This window comes from Dermochelys coriacea, chromosome 3 (assembly GCF_009764565.3).
Source record: "Dermochelys coriacea isolate rDerCor1 chromosome 3, rDerCor1.pri.v4, whole genome shotgun sequence".
NCBI lineage: Eukaryota > Metazoa > Chordata > Testudines > Dermochelyidae > Dermochelys > Dermochelys coriacea.
In genome coordinates this window covers 122,782,546-122,804,020 of record NC_050070.1, presented here as the reverse complement: position 1 = coordinate 122,804,020, position 21,475 = coordinate 122,782,546, and the positions used below count along the sequence as shown (strand labels likewise).

General features: G+C 43.1%; 1 protein-coding gene across 9 annotated transcripts in view; it reads right to left on the bottom strand.

The window, feature by feature from the left end:
• The window catches only part of MAP3K4 (mitogen-activated protein kinase kinase kinase 4), a 150,463-nt gene extending 146,540 nt beyond the window's left edge, over nt 1–3,923 (bottom strand). For 2 of the 9 annotated variants that reach the window (XM_043511250.1, XM_038395740.2), the window contains exon 1: nt 3,211–3,462. In XM_043511250.1, the coding sequence (XP_043367185.1) occupies nt 3,211–3,293 (83 nt within the window). In that variant the 5' untranslated portion in view covers nt 3,294–3,462. Of the gene's footprint in view, nt 1–37; nt 759–3,210 lie in introns of those variants that run through there. The other 7 variants (XM_038395736.2, XM_038395734.2, XM_038395738.2 and 4 more) reach the window with 7 other exon arrangements.
• Nucleotides 3,924–21,475: the final 17,552 nt, after the last annotated feature.

Here is a 21,475-nt window from a genome sequence, read left to right as displayed (position 1 = left end):
TACAAGCAACAACAGTGAAATGTCCCTCAACACAAACCTGAAGGACCAGTAATAACGGTAAGAAAGCATCTTTGTGCTCTTATAACTGGACTGGAAGTTCTCAGTTTGTGTCATATGTCATCAAGTGGCCTTCAAATATTCTAGCGAAAACCCTACATTTTAAACACAAAATTTGGCAATTAAGTGAAGGGAGCACTGATTTAAAATATCTTGTTTTCAAAACCAAAGGCTCCAATCAGATCCATATGGGCAGACTCTTAAGTCTGTGCAGAGTCTAACCAACTTCAACAGGGTTCTTCAACTTCTGCCCACATAAATCTGATTGTGAGATTGAGGTCTAAATGTACCAACAATGTTTAAATCCACAGTAATTCTGCTACAAAAACTTTAGCGTACTCTGTTCATTTTTTTAAAAAATAAGCACAAGTTTCCTATAGAACCATGGAAATCATTTTACTCTAAAGATAAGTCAGTATCTACAGTTCATATGGAGGTGAATTACAGTGGAGAACAGGCAATTGCACTACACAAACTAAGAATACCCAATTGTTTTGAGACACCTCCTACCCACTCTGAAAAAATTAAATTAAGTATTTAATTTTCATTTGTTGGAAAGAATTGCCACCACACTATCTACACCAGAGGTGGGCAAACTACGGGGACGGGTGGATCTGGCCCATGGGACCCTCCTGCCTGGCCCCTGAGCTGGGAAGCTAGCCCCTGGAAACTCCCCTGCTGTTCCCCCTCCCCTGCAGCCTCAGCTCACTGTGCCGCTGGCGCAATGCTCTGGGTGGCAGGGCTGCGAGCTCATACCGGGCAGCGCAGCTGCAGAGCCTGGTGCTCTGGACAGTGCGGCTGTAGCGCCGCCAGCCACCGGTGCTCCAGGCAGCGCGGTAAGGGGGCGGGGGGGTTGGATAGAGGGCAGGGGAGTTTGGGGTGGTGGTCAAGGGGCAGGGCTGTGGATAGGAGTCAGGGCAGTCAGAGGACGGGGAACAGGAGGGTTGAATGGGGGCAGGGGTCCTGGGGGGGACAGTCAGGAAGGAGGGGGGATTGGATGGGGCAGCAGGGGGAAGGAGGTCTGGGGGCAGTCAGGGAGGGGTGGATGGGGCAGGGGTCCTGGGGGGGCCATCAGGGGACAGGGAACAGGTGGGGTTGGATGGGGCAGGAGTCCTAGGGGGGGCATCGGGGGCAAGAAGCGGGGGGGGGGTTGGCTGGGGGCAGGGGCCAGGCCATGCCTGGCTGTTTGGGGAGGCATAGCCTCCCCTAACCGGCCCTCCATACAATTTCAGAAACCCCATGTGGCCCTCAGGCCAAAAAGTTTGCCCACCCCGATCTACACCCACATAAACTGGATTTTAATAAGCAGGATCCACCAGAGGTCAGAAGTGGCCCTAAGCAGGAAATGCACGGGTATGCTCTATTCATGTGGGAAAGTAATCTACCGTACATGAAGACACTAAATTTGACTCTTAGTTTGGGGTCTTGATTATACCAGTTTTGTTTTTAAGTCTTTCTGCTTAATATAAACTGCTACTATTAGAAGACCTCTGAAAAGGAACTGGGGAACTTATGAATTCATTTGTCTTATTTGCATTTATAGAGCATAATACTCCTGTTAATGTCAATGTAAACTAGTATGAGTCAAAATTATTAACATATTAAAAATCACAGGCTTTTATGACAACATTTTTAAAAATTATTTTACTTAAAAGATATTAAAGCAAATCCAAACTAGTTGCCATCCAACTTCACAGCCTTAGTCCAAACTACATCTAAAGGTAAATACCCATGTCCCTCTCAACACATTACAGTAATAAAAGAGTCACTATCATCATCCAAGAAGGATCTCATGAATGTGACTGCACTTAGTTCTTCTTTACAGTGCACCTGAGATGGAGTGTGCCTGACTCTTCCCCTTATGTTACTAATTGTACACTAATTGAAATGTTTTAAAAGAATGTTTCCTGCATGCTTCCTGGTGAGAAGTAATGTATCAACAGGATGTTATTTTAAAAAGAGAAATAATTGCTAAGGAATTAATAACTTGAAGTTATGCAACAGTTCTGCAGCTAGTTGGAATCATTAAACCATTACGTTATCTACATACTCATCTCACAATGGGGCTGAGATGGAGACTTGAAAGAAGCCAGTTTGAGTTCAGCATGTTCAGCAGGCAGAGGTAGCAGTAAGAAGCTTGAGACTGTAGATAAATGTTTTAAAATGTTTTCTTCTATCAGAGTTATCTATTGCAACATTGCCAAAAGCAATAATTTAAGGAAGAGGTGCTTTCTCTGAGACACTGCTGTTTTCTCTAAGAGCCACAGAGATCTAACTACCGATTGTTATCCAGAACTGCTACAAAATCCCCAAACCTTCTTGCATGATAAATCTCTCCTCTGTTTTTTCCACCAAATGCATCCGATGAAGTGAGCTGTAGCTCACGAAAGCTTATGCTCTAATAAATTTGTTAGTCTCTAAGGTGCCACAAGTACTCCTTTTATATTTCAGCCGACACGGATAGGTCACCCTGTACCTCCTTTACCGAAAAACGATAAGTGATTTGAATGGGTTTTATTCTCCTTTTTGATCTCAGGAAATGTGCCAACTCCATAAAATATTGCCAGTTTGTAAAGCTTTTCGGGGGGAGACGGGAACGGGGCCGCCTGTTTCTTTTGTGAATGCTTCAGAACCATCACCCTCTCCTGCTGCTCCGGTGCGTGTTTAGCGATCACAGATCTACCCACGAAGTGCTGCTGTGCCCCACGGCCGCCGCGAGAGATTTGCTGTCTAACGAGTTTCTCCTCCGGGGCCGTTTGCAGAACGGCTGAAGCAGCGGCGGCGGCGGCGGCGGCCTTTCCACCCCAGGAGGAAAAAATCCCCAGTGCAGCCGCGCGCGAGCTGAGCGCGTGCCGCGGGCGCCGCGGGGGGCTGGGAAGCGCCCAGACACGGGCGGGGGAGGCAGCCCCCAAATGCGCGCCCCAGCGATCCGCGGCAAGCGGCTCCCGCAGGGGAGAGGAGGCTGCCCCGCCTGTGCTGATCACGAAGCCGCCAGCACCGGGGGGCAGGTGGCGCCTGGGCAGGGAGACCCGGTGGCTGCTCCGGTCCCCGAGGAGGGAATCAGGTGCGGCCGGGAAGGCTGGCTCACTATGTGGCGGCGGGCCGGGCCCCTGTCTGTGTGTGGCTCGTTATTTGGCAGCGGCGGTCACTGACCTCCCCGGGCTCAGCCCCTGCGGCGGCGGCGGCTCCTCCATGGCGGCGGCAGCAGCAGGGAGCAGCTCGGCGACGTCTCTCATGCATGCACCGAGGTCGGCATGGCAGCAGCAGGCCCCTGTCTGCAGCCCGGCGCGGAGCGGCGTTGGGGGGGGGGGGGAGGTGTCTCTACCCGGCCGCGGGGATCCGGCCGCGAAGAGCCGCCCGCGCGGCCGCCATCTTGCAAACAGTCTCCAGAGGGTAGAAGCCGGGAGCAGCGCTACGGCGCGCGCCGAGGGACAAGGGAAACCACAGGCGCTCAGGCCTCCCCTTGCGAGAGGAGCGGGAGGGGGCGGGGCGGTGTTAGAGCTGTCGCTAGCCTCTCCCCGAGAGCCGCCTGCATCCCTAGGGCTGGGGGCACCGGGGGACCGAACGGCGGGGGGGGGGGAGGGGGTTGAATATGATGATGTCATTGATAAATACCTTGTTTGTTAGTTTTACTGACCCACATTTTACTCCTAATCGCTCCCCCCCCCCCGCCACCGCCCCGGTTCCCAGCTCTGGCAAGGGCGATGAGGCGCGCAGGCTGCAGCTTTTGGGGTCAGGAGATGGGGGACACGCTCAGCTCTGCTATGGGCAAAGGACGTTTCTAGCTCTCCCCGTTACAGAGAAAAGCCCGAAACCTGAGGTTGAAAAGCCGGAAGTCAAATAAAACGAACCCACCCTTCATTACTTTGTAAAAATCTCATGATTTTTCAGCCAGTCTTAAGTATGGAGGAGGGGGGGGGGTCTGACTAATTTTTAACACCTAGGGATGGTGATACTGAATTAATACCAAGGCCGTGGTACCAGCTTCCTTTCATCTAAGGGAGACAATGGATGCTGGGAACATTAATTAAGCTCTCTCCCCATGCCCTGGGAGGCAGGGATAGGAATCACACAAGGAGTTGTCCAGGAACAAACACGTGAAGTGCCCCTGAAAACTGACTGTTCTAGTGGCCTTGGAGGAGACGGGGGGACTTGTTTTTTTAAACAGCTTTTGGCTGTCAGAGAAATTTACAGTAGGCTGGCTAGGTACATCTGCACCTCAAGGAGCACGTCTCACCAGGCTTGGCAGATGTTATCAGCCCTTCCCCACCATCCGATGAAGTGAGCTGTAGCTCACGAAAGCTTATGCTCAAATAAATTTGTTAGTCGCTAAGGTGCCACAAGTCCTCCTTTTCTTCCTGGTGTATAGAGTGTCGTCAAATGGATAGGATGGCAGAGGAGAAGGGGGAGGTGCATAGTTTGACAGGGGTGAAGCAATCACCTTATTCTCTCTCTTCAATTGACAGAGTTTCTGGTGCACCGCCTGTCAACAAAACTATCCTCTGCAGGCTCAAACCCTGCAATAGATGTTCTGGTTTTTCATTTTGGAAATCTGGTCACTTTAAAGCCCACTGCAGAATTTTCCACCAATTTCGAACAAAAACTGAAGTAGAACCACATTAGCCATTTGCAACTATACATGGAATATAGGAAGGAAAAATGCAATTTCCTGAACTGGAACTTGGCTAGAATACATAGGTTAACACCCTTAACATTTAGAGAACCAGGAGATGGTTAATCACTTTGGGTGGTCAAGCCTTCTACATTTAATTATCATGAAAGCAGAGCAGCACCCCCTAGCACTAGTACTGATTTAGAAAGAGTGCTACATATTGTATCACCATCTCCACTTCCTATACCCAGGCATAATATCCATATGGTATATATTATATTTCTTTGTAGGATGAAATACAAGAAATAAGGGATTAGAATGAGAGCCACTGTCTGTTTTATGCCAAGATCCTCCATGAAATTAACCATACACCAGATGTGCAAATCTATTTAAGATCCTACAAATATTGCACCAGACTCTACAACAGATTCTTAATTGATGTAAAATTATTGACATGTTCCTGTGCCTCAAAGAGAAATATCTCAATATGTTTAAAATACTTGACCTGTTAATCACAGTTAAGCAGTATGTACTATTTATTTTAGTAATAATTTTTCTGTGTTGTATTGAACATTAATAATCCAGAAGATATTGCTAATATAAATTTATCAGCTTTGTTAAATAGCCAGTGCCAAATGTCTGGAGCCAGATCAATGGATTTATGCAGACTTGCATTTATCATTATGATAGTTCACCATCAAGAGAGAATATTTCTGTGCACATTGTATACTTTCCGAAGTAAAATGATACAGTTAACAAAAGCAGTACTGAAGTGAATGAGTGTGAAAGATTCTCTGGCTCAAATATGTAAATCTGGAAACAAAAAACAGTTCCAAAAGCCAGGTAAGTTTGTCATGTAACAACTAAAATTTATGTCATTAACAAAACCCAAAGCACTGAAAAGCAAAGAAATTGACATTATAAATCTTACCCTATTTACCCAATAAATAAGTACCTTATTTTTATCCAGTATATAGAAATGCATGTACTCTAAATGGAAGTATGGGTCTCTCCCACATTGCTTGCTTCACAAGCTGTACTATTTTTTCAATATGTACATTTGATTGCTGCAGATAGAAAGGACTAGATGTTGTGTGACAAAAATTGTAGCTATACATAAACTGTTGGAATTTTTGTGTATTGTATTGTGGTATCATTGTCTGATACCATCTCATTGGGTATTTTTTGTCAGGCAAAGATGTGGTTATGCTTAGCAGTCACTGTGGAAGATTTTGAAGTTCTATAGCACCATAATAGTCTACTAGAATCACACTGATTTTATTATCTAGTGTAAAAATTTCTGATGCCACCTTTTGCCATGGAGATGATGTCATGTTGTGACTATGCTTGTGGGAGGCCTGCAGAGAATATACTACTGCGTCAGCTGAGTGGTCAAGCAAAGTGGGATCTCACACTCAACTTGAGTGATTACATTTCTCTGTTTGTCTGAGAGGGACATAGAGGGCACACGAAGCCCTTGTCACCGAGGACAAGGGAGAAATGGGGATGCACAAAGAGTCCCTTGCATGAGGGAGGAGATGGGGGTTCCAGAGAATTGCTTAAATAGAGGGGGATAGGAGGGTGGCCTAAACGGAACTTAGGATGGGTGAGGGAGAGAGAACGCAGGGAGCCCCCTGGTGTGTGCCTGGTGGCCTCCACAAGAAACAAGGTGTGTGACCTTCTATTGGATATTCTCTTTTAGGTCAAGCAGTAAGGGCATGGAGTTCCTGAGTTTTTTCACATACGGATGGCCATTAAGTATATCTATACTCAGCCATGATATGTGGCATAGTTGGTGACCTAAAGATCTATGTAGCAATGAAATCTATACATAGGTTAGGCCTCACATTTGATTTTTCTTTGCTTGCTTTTAAAAACCAAGGGTCTGCAGAACCTAATATGAATAAGATTATATTAATGACTTTTTTCAATACAGATATTCTCTCCTGTTAATTCAAAATGTTCCCCTGCTAGTTTGTGATTCCAGACACAACACTGTACTAATGTATGAAGTCCCACAAGTAAAATTGACCAGTCTGGTTTCACTGTTGGTGCAAAAGGAAGTGCAAAAAGGAAACAAAGCATAGGGAACAGTAAATGAGATTTTTAATCTTTCTCAATTTACTCAGGTATTCTTTGCAGTATTGCCAACCTCAAGCAATCAAAAGTCATGAGTTAGGGCCCCCCCCCCATACCATGACTGGCTTAAAAATCATGATTTAAAAAAAATATGAAATTTAAGATTCTTTTTATTTGCCTTCTTGTTTGAGCTTTTAGGGTGCACTTCATGTTTTCAACTTTTCTCTGCAATCATGGGGGCTAGAAACTTACTTTAACAAATGTGGAGATTCTCATGCATTCTCTTCATTCCAGGAATTGGGACTTTAAGAAATACACTGAAATTGTGGGACTCAGATGAAATCGCAAGAGTTGGCAACACTGCCTTAGTAACAAAAGTAGGGACATAGTTGTAGAATAGCTATTTGAATTTCTACCTTGAGTGCTCTTTTAAATCCTTTGTATTAAGGGCATATAGGGTCAGTTCTCCCCATGCCATCACAAACATCAGATAGGCCTACATGTCTATGGTTTTGTTACTTCTGGATTACATTGTATTTTATTAGATATGTTTGCTCTATCCACAACAAATACTAATAAAGAAACAGTTAAAAAAAGAAAAAAAAATATGTCCAGCAACTAGATGGCTACAAGGAATGTCAGAGAATACCTTTATTAGACATCTTCAGTTGAACATGGTCATAGATTCAAACATTTATTTCATTTTCTGTGTCAGTTATTCACAGGAAGGTATGACTTATACCTCAACCAAATGTCCTTACCACAGACTAATGTCAGGCTTTTTTCATCTCATGAACATTTCATGTATGCATTGAAAAACATTTTTTCAGGAAAATAAGAGTGACTGTGGGTTTAGTTACCCTCATCTCATAACTATTAGAAAGTCACAATAAATTAGTTTTTAAAAACTGGAAACAAAGTAAATTAAACAAAATCCTGCCTTCATTAGGCACTAGAAAGCACTGAAGTGCAAAATCTAGATAAGAATGCTGAAGAATGGATTTGCATATTTCCTTGGTCAGAGATTAAAACAGCTCTTCTGTGATCCAGTAGAGTAGTACAGGATATATGATACCTGTGTCTGAGAACTAGTAAACCTCATCTGACGGTATTTATTTTTTATACAGATCTTTGTCTTGTCCCAGATTCCAAACAGGGTATCAAGACAAATTTCCATGTGAAAACTTGGGAATTCTCCCATTTACGGTTATGTTTTTTTCATAGTAGTTATAGTTCAATAATAGGATGACAGAGGATCTATTTTTAAGAAATAAACCTCGATCTGCAGCATGGAATAATTTGAGCCTATCTACAATTCATTTAATATATGAATCTCTGTGGGAAATTAAGGCATCATCTTGTATACACGTCTGCTCAATCAGCTGTTAGCCCTGTGATTCATTCATTGCAGCATCCTGTCTAATAGCTGCTAGACCTTGCTCAGCTGCAGCGTTCAACAGCTGTGCTATAATAGGAGCCAGTCAACTTGACATTTCTGTCTAAACACTATCAGCCCACATTCTGCATGTCAGATCATGCTGGTCTTTGGTGCCATTAAGTCATCTCTATTATAGGAGCGTTTGTTAGTAATAGTAACATGAGGTCAGAAACATTCTTAGGATTATTGGCCTGCCACTTCAACTGGATAAGGTATTCTTCTCTACTTCCTGTACTAAATAGTGATTGTGCAGGGTTGCTGATGCCATTAATATGACTGCATGACCCACGTAGGAAGCATATGAATTTTGGTGGTGGATGAAGTGGCATGATCTTAATGGGCAAAACCCTGGCCCTGGGCCCATTGCCTGTACAGTAAAACATTGCTAGCTATTCTGCTTTGGGTACCATCATCCTGCCACGGCAGGATAGGATTCCACACATAGGATCAAGTTCATTGCACTGTTTTTTGCTCCATTTTGTGGCAGCAATGTATTCGCTTCAGTAGTTGCCTGTTTACACATCCTCTGGATCTCAGCATTAGAGCATATTGAATTTTGGCCTACCCTGCCCCTTTATCTGACTGAAACAATATCTTTTGTAGGCATGGCCTATGTCCAGTTGTGTTGAATGTATCTACCTGATTACACAGTTCTGTGAACACAATTGCAGAATTCTCTCTGACATGCTACATGGTCTCCTGCAGCCTGAACACCCACGGTTATCTGAACCCTCCCTTTTTCCAGGTCTCCAGATGGTTACAAAGATAACCTTCAAAATGTGAACCATGTGTAACCAGTGCAGTGCTATCTATTTGAGCAAGCTCCAAAAGAGTTGTGAACAGCCCCTATTCATCTCAATGGAGTGCTGATTATGAAGCATAACAGCTGTGATTTAGATACAACCTTGTCAAAGGAGGTGCTGTCATCATCATGAATAGGTCAGAATATGAACAAGAGGCTGCTAGGCAGCTCTCTAACACCACTTTCTACAAGCCATTATCCTCCGATCCCACTGAGGGTTACCAAAAGAAACTACACCATCTGCTCAAGAAACTCCCTGAAAAAGCACAAGAACAAATCTGCACAGACACACCCCTAGAACCCTGACCTGGGGTATTCTATCTGCTACCCAAGATCCATAAACCTGGAAATCCCGGATGCGCCATCATCTCAGGCATTGGCACCCTGACAGCAGAATTGTCTGGCTATGTAGACTCCCTCCTCAGGCCCTACACTACCAGCACTACCAACTATCTTCGAGACACCACTGACTTCCTGAGGAAACTACAATCCATCGGTGATCTTCCTGAAAACACCATCCTGGCCACTGTGGATGTAGAAGCCCTCTACACCAACATTCCACACAAAGATGGGCTACAAGCCATCAGGAACAGTATCCCCGATAATGTCACGGCAAACCTGGTGGCTGAACTTTGTGACTTTGTCCTCACACACAACTATTTCACATTTGGGGACAATGTATACCTTCAAGTCAGCGGCACTGCTATGGGTACCCGCATGGCCCCACAGTATGCCAACATTTTTATGGCTGACTTAGAACAAAGCTTTCTCAGCTCTCGTCCCCTAATGCCCCTACTCTACTTGCACTACATTGATGACATCTTCATCATCTGGACCCATGGAAAAGAAGCCCTTGAGGAATTCCACCATGATTTCAACAATTTCCATCCCATCATCAACCTCAGCCTGGACCAGTCCACACAAGAGATCCACTTCCTGGTCACTACGGTGCTAATAAGCGATGGTCACATAAACACCACCCTATATCAGAAACCTACTGACCGCTATTCCTACCTACATGCCTCTAGCTTTCATCCAGATCATACCACACGATCCATTGTCTACAGCCAAGCTCTACGATATAACCGCATTTGCTCCAACCCCTCAGACAGAGACAAACACCTACAAGATACAATTAATTTAGGCTTGAATAGAGACTGGGAATGGATGAGTCATTACACAAAGTAAAACTATTTCCCCATGTTATTTCTCCCCCCCCCCCCACTGTTCCTCAGATATTCTTGTTAACTGCTGGAAATACCCCACCTTGCTTGTCACCATGAAAGGTTTCCCTCCCCCTCCCCCTCCCCCCCACCCCCCCGCCGCTGGTGATGGCTTATCTTAAGTGATCACTCTCCTTACAGTGTGTATGATAAACCCATTGTTTCATGTTCTCTGTGTGTGTATATCAATCTCCCCTCTGTATTTTCCACCAAATGCATCCGATGAAGTGAGCTGTAGCTCACGAAAGCTTATGCTCAAACAAATTCGTTAGTCTCTAAGGTGCCACAAGTACTCCTTTTCTTTTTGCTAAAGGGTGTTGAATTCTTATGCTGAGGTTTACAGGAGAAAGTTACACAGGTGCTTTGATAAGTATTTGGCAGAAGTTGCAATGCAGATATCTAAAAGTCTGTCATACTTAAGAGCTAATTGCACAATATGTAGAAGCGAGTGAAAATAATCAGAATAAGGCCCCCAACTTTATGGTTCATCTTTATGGTTTTACAATTAGCCTTGTCTACTGTAGCTCTCCTGTATGTAATGTTTGTGTTACTGTTTGACAATGTTTTCTTTGAGAGAAAAACCAAAGAGTTTTTTTAAAGCTGATATTAATGAGCATTGTTAATTTTTTATATTAAAATACTATATAGCCTGAGCCTCGCTTTCATAGCTATATTCTACAGTTATTGCTAGAAAGTGAAATACTTTTGATGATGTTCCAAAATAGTGGACAACACAAACACGTTTGGGAGGATTACTAAGTTATGTCTCTGATGGTAAACAGTTTTTTAAACTAAAAAGCAAGTGGCTACTTTTAACTTTGTTACTCTATGAATTTGTGTCATAATGCTACACTGCTATGATTGGTAATCACAGATTCAAATATACAGTCTACAGATGGAAGTTTTGAATGTTAATTTAGTATGTGTGAAAGGTACTGGTTTGCCAATCAATCTGTCGCATCATATAGGCTAGTTAGTGAATGGGGCTCAAGGCACTGACACAATGCAGATCCTTCTTTCATCCCTTGTAGATGCAGTGGGGCCTTTGAATAGCATCTCTACAATTAGGGTTGCCAACATTGTATTTCAAAAATAAGGGACTGTTTTCTGAGCACCCCGGGCCACCCTTCTTCCTGATATTATTAATTATTATTTAATAATAATTAACAAGTGGTACTCACCTACGTTCGCCAGGGGTATTTATTGCTGCTTTTTGCAGCACTCAGCAACTCCCGATTTTGTTGTACAGAGATGAAAAAATAAGGGACATTCCTTGTAATAAGGAAATGTTGTCAACCCTATCTACAAGGCATGCACAGATATTCCATGGCTTGGAAGAATAATTTTTTTCTCCTTAATCCCTAGTGGAGATATTCAGCATCCAGCCCTATTACTTAGGCCAGGCACTGGCAGCCTGATCCAAAACCTACTAAAGTCAATGGAAAGACTCTCATTGACCTCAGTGAGTTTTGGATCAGGCCCTCTGTCCCTGGATTGGTCATTAATGAATAGGTGATAATATATATTACAGAGGGCTAAAAGAAAAATGCTAATGCACTGATTTCACCACCCACTTTTTAATGTAAGGAGTTCATGCTATTCTCTCAGTAGCAGCGGGGGAGGGATTGCTGACTCGAGCTAGTTGGCTGATCTGTCAAAGGCATTTGCTATCATCAGTTACAAAATTTTATCACACTAGTTAGATAACAGTAACTTGCCTGGGTGAGGTCATAAAGTTATTTATCTTCAAGCTCTACCTCCTTAGTTAGGCATATAAACTCTAGCCAGACTAATCTGAAACTATCCAGTTTTGATCTTCATCTTGATGTGCTGTAAAACTAGTTTTTTTAAAAAGAACGGGAGTACTTGTGGCACCTTAGAGACTAACAAATTTATTTGAGCATAAGCTTTCATGGGCTACAGCCCACTTCATCAGATGCATAGAATGGAACATATATATATATATATACATACAGAGAACATGAAAAGGTGGAGTAAGAGGCTAATTAATTAAGATGAGCTATTAGAGACTAACAAATTAATTAGCTATTAGCTCATCTTAATTAATCAGCCTCTTACTCCATGTTCTCTGTATGTATATATATATATCTTCTATATATATCTTCTATATATGTTCTATATGGAACATATAGTAAGAAGATATATAGATATAGATAGATATATATACACACACACACAGACACATACAGAGAACATGAAAAGGTAGAGTAAGAGGCTAATTAATTAAGATGAGCTAATAGTTCATCTTAATTAATTAGCCTCTTACTCCATGTTCTCTGTATATATATATATATATATTCTTACTATATGTTCCATTCTATTCATCCGATGAAGTGGGCTGTAGTCCACGAAAGCTTATGCTCAAATAAATTTGTTAGTCTCTAAGGTGCCACAAGTACTCCTGTTCTTTTTGCGGATACAGACTAACACAGCTGCTACTCTGAAACCTAGTTTTTATATATGATTACTCACAGAATAAGGAGATATTATATACAATCATGCATAAATATTATTATTCATATGTTTAAGGGGCAGTTTACATACAAATGTAAACTTTAAATTTCCTTATTTTTCTGGATTTTAATTTTCAAATGTAATACTTAATGTCAGTTTTTGCATTAAAATATAGTGGTAGACTTCTACACATTTATAGAGTACCCTCCATACTGAGGAATTTCAAAGCACTTTCAAGTTATATTCAAACGACATTATAGAAGGATCTTTTAATTCATCAGTGAAATGCAGCTACTGAGAGGATGAACTACCGCAGCTGTTTAGAAGCATACAGCTCCATACAGATATAAATATGATAAATGTGTAATGTAGGAGTTGTGTAAAATAACTGAGTAGTGTAATAACTAATGTAAGATTCTGCTCTTAATTACCATGGTCTAAATCTGGAGTAACTCCAGCTAAGAATGCTGTTAGTGTTATTCCAGATTAACAGCATTGTAACAGACAGTAGAATTTGCCATTTCTTTCACGTTAGAATTTACTTCAGAATTGCCCACGTGAAGAGGCTGCATGAAAATTATTTACAAAGGTATTAGAATAACTTTAAGGAAGAATCTATTTTCTCTTACTTTGAATAATCAATTAGATTATTCTATATCATCTTACATTATACCAACTCAATAATGTTTTGCAGCCAGGCTGTGCTATGCTGATTTATTTTTGGAAATCTTCTATACTATATTTTGTTAATGCTGGATGTAATCCACAGTATTTTGAGAAGTTCATTCAGGCAAATTGTAATTATATTGTATTTTGTCTGTTTTTTTACTTTTTATTATTATTGTAGGAAATATGTTATTCTTAATGTTTGGACTTTAAATATAGGGGACTTAATGAAAGTGAAGACATATATTGTGTGTATTTGGTCTGTTCTAGATGATGGAAATAAACAGTGATGACCCTGTACAAGTAAGCAGGGGGCAGTGTAAAATTCTGGAATTCTTACTCAGTCCTTATTCAGGCAAAACACTTGTAAAACCAGTGTGAGTTTCATCTGAATCAGCTGCTTGACATCCCCTGCTCAGCACATTGAGCAAAGGTTCAATGGAGCCTTAAGTGATTTATCTGATATGTTGTAACCAAGCTACCAGCTGCATTTTAGAGGAAATAATAAGTGTGTGTGGTGGGAGTGTTCGGGAAGTGGTTTTAATCTATTTAATCTATATATGTTTGCAAAGTAACATTTAGTGTCACATTTACTACAGTTATTTTAAGTACACTCCAGATATATGACAGTATGCCCACCAGGGTGACCCAAGTAAGAAGATTCTACTGTATATGGATCTACTTGGCATAGCTGTGTCACATGGTCTGTTGAAAGGGAAGTTTGCCTTCCTCATCACTTGTCTATAGCGGATAAGGGCAGAGCAATCAGATTACCCTCTGATGCAATCCCACAAGCATGAGTCTCCTAGAAAGCTTAAACTGGAGGTGTCACAATTATAGCTTGAAGAAAAGGAGTACTTGTGGCACAAGTACTCCTTTTCTTTTTTGCGAATACAGACTAACACGGCTGCTACTCTGAAACCTGTAATTATAGCTTGCTAAACTATCTTAACAGAATCAGATTTTCCTGGTCAATAAGGTTAGATATATGTCATTATTTGTTTTAAAGTTTTCCACTTAGGAAGCAACAACTAAAAACAAAAAATCTCTATTAGTTTTGTGTTGTGTCTATATCCTACTTGATCACAGACATTTTGTTCCTCAGCTCAGCAACTAAAATTATACTCACAAGTTGTCTGCCTGCAGTTTTTGAAGCTGAAAAAGACGTATTTGCATTTACAAATGTATAATTGCACATGCAAATCAGCAGTTAGACATGTAACAACCTGACTAATGTGTGCAAATACCCATATTCGTCTGCAAATCTGAGGATTCAGTGTGCAATTGTTTACACATTTGTGGGCACAATGTTAGAGGCTGATTTTCAAAATGTTCCCCTTTGCATCTATAAATAGTCAGAAATAAACTATTTAAACATGTGAGCTCTATATAACCATCCTAAAGAATCAGTGTGGTCAGCTGTTTAAAAAAATAATTTGGCTGGTCTGTTCTGTTTTCTAACTTGTCTATTTTTAGCAAAGCTTTTTTAATATGAAATATTTTGGTTCACATCTTTTTGCTTATATATATAAGAAGGATTTATGTAGAATAAAATATACAGGGGAAAAAGTCAAATGTTTAAATAAAAATATAAACACTGCAGGGTTTTAACCCAACAGGACAAAGTCACATGTGACTTTGGTAAACTGAGCAAAAGAAAACAATATGTGTTTTAATATGGCTAAATATAAACATATGCATCTAGGAACAGAGTGTAGGCCATACTTACATGATGTGGGACTCTATCCTGCGAAGCAGTAATTTTAAAAAGATCAGGGGGTTCAGTGGATAATCAACTGAACATGAGCTCCCAGTGTGACGCTGTGGCCAAAAGAGCGAATACAATTCTGGGATGCATAAACAGATTAATCTCAAGTAGGAGTAGAGAGATTATTTTACCTCTATGTTTGGCACTGGTGTGACCATTGCTGGAATATTGTGTCCAGTTCTGGTGCTCACAATTCAAGAAGGTTGTTGATAAATTGGAGAGAGTTCAGAGAAGAGCCATGAGAATGATTAGAGGATGAGAAAACATGGCTTATAGTGATAGAATGAAGGATCTCCATCACTGACAATTTTTAAATCAAGGTTGGGTGTTTTTTCTAAAATATATGTTCTAGGAATTATTTTGGGGAAGTTCTCTGGCCTGTGTTTCCAGGAGGTCAGACCAGATTGTGATAGTGTATCTACTCCACACACGTGTAAAAGGGATTAATCCTGGGTGTGAGCAGTGGAGGGGAGTCCTCAAGCATCTTAGAGATGCTGTGCTGGGCGCAGCCAATCAGGGAAGAGCTGCTGGGAGCAACTAGTATTAGGGCCCAGTAGCTAAGAAGTTGCTGGGGCAGAGGCACAAGGATTCAGGACTGCGTCTCTTGCAGGCATCATGGACAGAGCAGTTGCTGGCAGGGACCGGAGGAGTGAGAGGGAGTTCCTAACTGGCTGCTAGGATTGACATGCTGAGGCCCTGAGCTAAGGGTGAAGCTGCTGGGCCACTGGGAAGTGGCCAAGGAAGTGTACTGAGAAGCTGGAGGGGATGCAGTACATGGCTGCCATCCCCAGGATCCTGGGCCTGGGACTCGGAGCAGTGGGTGGGACTGGGTCCCTCCAACTTGCCACTGGGGAAGTGATACTAAACCCTGGAAGGGGGGCAGGGGGAACACAGATGATGACACAGCCAGAGGGCTGAGTCATGAAGCGGGTGCTGCAGTTTCTGAGGCTGTGAGAGGGGTTTCAGGCAGATGCTGTGATGGTGTGTAAACCGCAAACAGGAAGGGGCGGCCTTGAGCTAATCCCCAGAGCGACCAGGAGGAGGCGCCAGTCCAGCAGTGAGTGATGTGCCCTGTGACACAGATGATCACAATGGTCCCTCCTGGCCTTGGAATCCATTAATCTGAGCATAAATGATGGTGTGTATCACACATTGGTGAGTTAGCAAATGAGGGGATATATCACATACACAGGAAAAGAAATAGGTTAAAGTTTAGTTAAAAAAACAAAACAAGGAACAGGATGGTATAACTAAGGTTAAGATGAAAAGAAATACTTGTGGCACCTTAGAGACTAAAATTTATTTGAGCATAAGCTTTCGTGAGCTACAGCTCACCAGGACCTGCCTTGAGTCATGTTTTAGGCTGGTCTACATAGAAACTTGCACTGATTTAAAGGCATGGGTTTGCTAACATCAATTTAGTTATTTTGGTGCTAGTCTCCGTGTGGGTACCTATTGTGGAATTAAAGTGGTTAGCTAAATCAACTGCAGGGCCACTTTAGCCACTTTTCTTCCACTATGTAGGAAACTCAGTTCTAGTCCCTGCTCCAATGAATATTTAAGTATTATACAAAGTGGAACAGCTTCAACAGGGGAGAAGTTCTAGCTAGGAGACTTGGATTTAAGTCCTTGCTGCACGTCAGGCAGAGTGGGGATTTTTACCTTGTTTCCCACATTCTGGTTGAGTGCTCTAACTATTGGGCTATAGCACATCCGGACGTCAGCACCACCACCCCTTCATCAGCTTTTCTTGACAAAGGGCTGACCTGGCTTAGGCACCTAACTCCAGGAAAGAATTCATGCCTAACTCCCTTTGAGGGATGGGATTTAGGCCATGCCCCTCTCATTGGCATTTCTTACTGGCTAGCTTATGCAGTTTACCATTCAGCTTGCTGGGTTCTGTGAATCCCTTTTTTTCAAGTATCTAACTTTCCGCATGCATTGTATAGGGAGACCGGGGGCTGTGAATTCCACTAGGTGGCAGGGCACCTAAAAGTTAGGTGCTGCAATGCTGAGCATTGTAATGCCTAAGTTCCCCTTGAATCTAGCCCTAGAGCTTTTACCTGCATAGCTAAATTGGCACATAGGCAGCAGGTACCAGAATCCGGGGGAGGTTGTGCCTCCCAAAAACAGCCAGGCGTGGCTCTGCCCATGCTCCACCCCCCAACCCTCTGCTTCCGCTCTATGGCTACGGCCTAGCTCCATGGGCTGGGGCCTTGCCGCCCATCCTCCTGATGTTCTGGGGCTGGGGAGACTGCAACCATGCTGCTCACGCTCCCTCCCAGTGCTCCAGGGATGAGGGGGCTGCGGCTGTGCGCCACCCTCCCTCCTGGGGGTGGGGAGGCTGTGGCCATGCTGGCCACCCTCCTTCCCAGGGCTGGAAAGGCTGGGGCGACTAGCCTGGGGTGGGGACTGGTGGCTGCAGTAGGGGGCCTCTGGTGGGGGTGGATGGGACAAGGCCTCAGACAGAAGGGGTGGGGCTGGGGGCTAGCATCCCCCAGCTGGCGGTTCACATGCTGCCCATGTGTATTGGCAAAAAGATCACACCTCTAATGGAGATAGCTGTGCCGGCAACACTTTCTAGTGTTCAGAGTAGCAGCCGTGTTAGTCTGTATTCGCAAAAAGAAAAGGAGTACTTGTGGCTCTGCCCTTAGTTAACCTGTCAATTTTTTCCACTTATCTGAGGTACAAGTTGACAGATGTGTTCTGACCAGTAAAATAGGACCCAAGGCCTAAGGGCTGTAAATTTCAGTAGCTGAAAACTTGCACATTTACTAAGTATAATGGATTCTTTGCTGAATAGGCTATATATTTTTGCAGAATTTTTGCATTCTTTGCTGATCCAGCTGCATATTCTATTTGCCAAAAAGATGATCATAACAGTATCCAAATTCCACTGCTATAACCAAAAGTCTGTTCACTTTTTCACTAGTGACCCTTTATTCCTAAGGTTCATATCGGTCATTTTAAAAAAAAAAAAAGGTGCTAAATATGGTTGTTGAAAGCAAAGAAATCTTGGAAAACTTATATAATGGGCTCTCTGTGTGAGCAAGAAGAGGCAACATTTTTCAGAGGTGGGTGTCTGAAGGAAGGCAAGTGGCCTGTTTTTCAAAGATACTGAGCATCCAGAGCTTCCAGGGATTTCAATGGGAATTACAGGCGTTCAACATCTCTGAATGTCATGGCACTTTTAAAGGTACCTAAATGTGGATTTGTTTTGAAAATGTTGAGTCAAGCCTTTAAAAAAAGTTTGTAGAACTGAACAGCTGTAGGCTCAGCAAGGTCTTATGTGTGGAAATCCATGCAGGTTTACATCAAGGGTGATATCAGAAAATATAGCAATGTTCTGGACCAAACTATTTCTGATGCAGGCCACCTAGCTCCTGAACTGCAGAGCTCTGCCCCCCAATGTACTTGCAGAGGGGCTTTTGTAGGATCAGGCTGCAGAGCTTTTCTGCATCAGTCCTTTGTCCCTTTTAGGGGTGCCTTCCCTAAAAAATAACAAATGGAAGAAAGGGGACGTTGACAGTAATGAATATAAATCAGAAGCTAGGAATTGTAGAAAATTGATAAGGGAAGCAACAGGACACAAGAAGTCTATGGCCAGCAGACTTAAGGACAATAAGAAGTTTCCTAAATATATTAGGAAGAAAAAGAATCCTGAGAATGATATGGTCCAAGAAAGATATTCTGCTGTACTGTGTCTAGTTCTGGAGCCCACAATTCAAAAAGGATGTTGATAAATTGGAGAGGGTTCAGAGAAGCGCCACAAGAATGATTAAACGATTGGAAAACATGCCGTATAGTGATAGATTGAGCTCTTTGAATTTATTGCTTAACAAAGAGAAGGTTAAGGGGTGACTGGATTACAGGCTATAAGTATGTACATGGGAAACAAATATTTGATAACGGGCTCTTCAGTCTAACAGATAAAGGTATAACACGATTCAATGGCTGGAAGTTGAAACTAGACAAATTCAGACTAGATATAAGGCATAGAATCATAGAGGATTAGGGTTGGAAGAGACCTCAAGAGGTCTTCTAATCCAACCCCCTGCTCAAAGCAGGACTAACCCCAACCAAATCATTCCAACCAGGGCTTTGTCATGCCGGGCCTTAAAAACCACTAAGGATGAAGATTCCATCACCTCCCTAGCTAACCCATTCCAGTGCTTCACCACTCTCATAGTGAAATAGTTTTTTCCTAATATCCAATCTAGACCTCCCAAACTGCAACTTGAGACCATTACTCCTTGTTCTGTCATCTGCCACCGCTGAGAACAGCCTAGCTCCATCCTCTTTGGAACCCCGCTCCAGGTAGTTGAAGGCTGCTATCAAATTTCCCTCCTGCCCCCTCTTCTGCATATTAAATAAAACCAGTTCCCCCAGCCTCTCCTTATAAATCATGTGTCCCAGACCCCTAATCATTTTCGTTGCCTTGCACTGGACTCTCTCCAATTTGTCCACATCCTTTCAGTAGTGGGGAGACCAAAACTGGACATAGTACTCCAGACGTGGCCTCACCCGTACCAAATAGAGGGGAATAATCACTTCCCTTGATCTGCTGGCAATGCTCCTACTAATGCAGCCCAATATGCCGTTAACCTTCTTGGCAACAAAGGCATACTGTTGACTCCTATCCAGCTTCTCATCCACTGTAATCCCTAGGTCCTTTTCTGCAGAACTGCCACTTAGCCAGTCGGTCCCCAGCCTGTAGCAGTGCATGGGATTCTTCCGTCGTAAGTGCAGGACTCTGCACTTGTCCTTGTTGAACCTCATTTGATTTCTTTTGGCCCAATCCTGCAATTTGTCTAGGTCACTCTGGACCCTATCCCTACCCTCCAGAGTATCTACCGCCTCCCAGCTTAGTGTCATCCGCGAACTTGCTGAGGGTGCAATCTATCCCGTCATCCAGATCATTAATGAAGATGTTGAACAAAACTGGCCCCTGACAGATCCCTGGGGCACTATGCTTGATACCAGCTGCCAACTAGACATTGAGTCATTGATCACTACCCATTGAGCCCGACAATCTAGCCAGCTTTCTGTCCACCTTATAGTCCATTCATCCAATCCATACTTTAAGTTGCTGGCAAGAATACTGTGGGATACCATATCAAAAGCTTTGCTAAAGTCAAGATATATCATATTCACCGCTTTCCCCATATCCACAGAGCCGGTTATATCATAGAAGGCAATCAGGTTGGTCAGGCATAACTTGCTTTTGGTGAATCCATGTTGACTGTTCCTGATCACCTTCCTCTCCTCCAAGTGCTTCAAAATGGATTCCTTGAGGACCCGCTCCATCATTTTTCTGGGACTGAGGTCAAGCTGACCAATCTGTAGTTTCCCGGATTCTCCTTCTTCTCTTTTTTAAATATGGGCACTATATTTGCCTTTTTCCAATCATCCGGGACCTTCCACGATCACCACGAGTTTTCAAAGATAATGGCCAATGGCTCTGCAATCACATCAGCCAACTCCCTGAGCACCCTTGGATGCATTAGATCCAGACACATGGACTTGTGCAGTTCCAGCTTTTCTAAATAGTTCTGAGCCTGTTCTTTCACCACTGAGGACTGCTTACCTCTTCCCCATACTGTGCTGCCCAGTGCAGCTGTCTGGGAGCTGACCTTGTCTGTGAAGACTGATGCAAAAAAAGCATTGAAAAAAAAAGCACACTTTTTTAACAGTGAGAGTAATTAAACCTTAGAATAATTTACCAAGAGTTGTGGTGGAATCTCCATCACTGACAATTTTAAAAATCAAGATTGGATATTTTTCGAAGAGATATGTTCTAGGAATTATTTTGGGGAAGTTCTCCAGCCTGTGTTCTCCAGGAGGCCAGACAGGATGATTATTCTGGCCGTGGAATCTATGTGTAGTAGCGGAGGAGAGTGCACAGTCTATCGTTACTTTAGGATGTATCATTATTGATCATGGACTTGACTTTGCCATTTGCCATAGGATGGTGTGGAGTAACCTTCCACCCCTCCAGGAGAGGCTCGGGAGGGATAGTGTCTCAAGGAAGCCAATGCCTTCCCTCAGCTGTCTGGTATCTATAGGGGAGTGTACAAGCTACACCATCCTTTGGGAAAGTGTAACCTGCTCCTCTGGGCTTGCCTGGCTGGTTCAATAGGCTGGAGCAGGTAGGTATGTTGTCAAGGCCCTACCCCTGCCCTCCTTTATTTGGGATGATTTGTGCCCCAGGGGTACCAGGAGGAATCAGTTCTCTGCAAAGGTCTGTAGCATTTGTAAGGGGTGTGCAGGGAGGGAAAGACTCCTCATGCTTTCTCCTCATTTTCCTGTGCAGCCAAGCTAGAGCCAAGGACAGTCTGGCCCCACTACAACATTT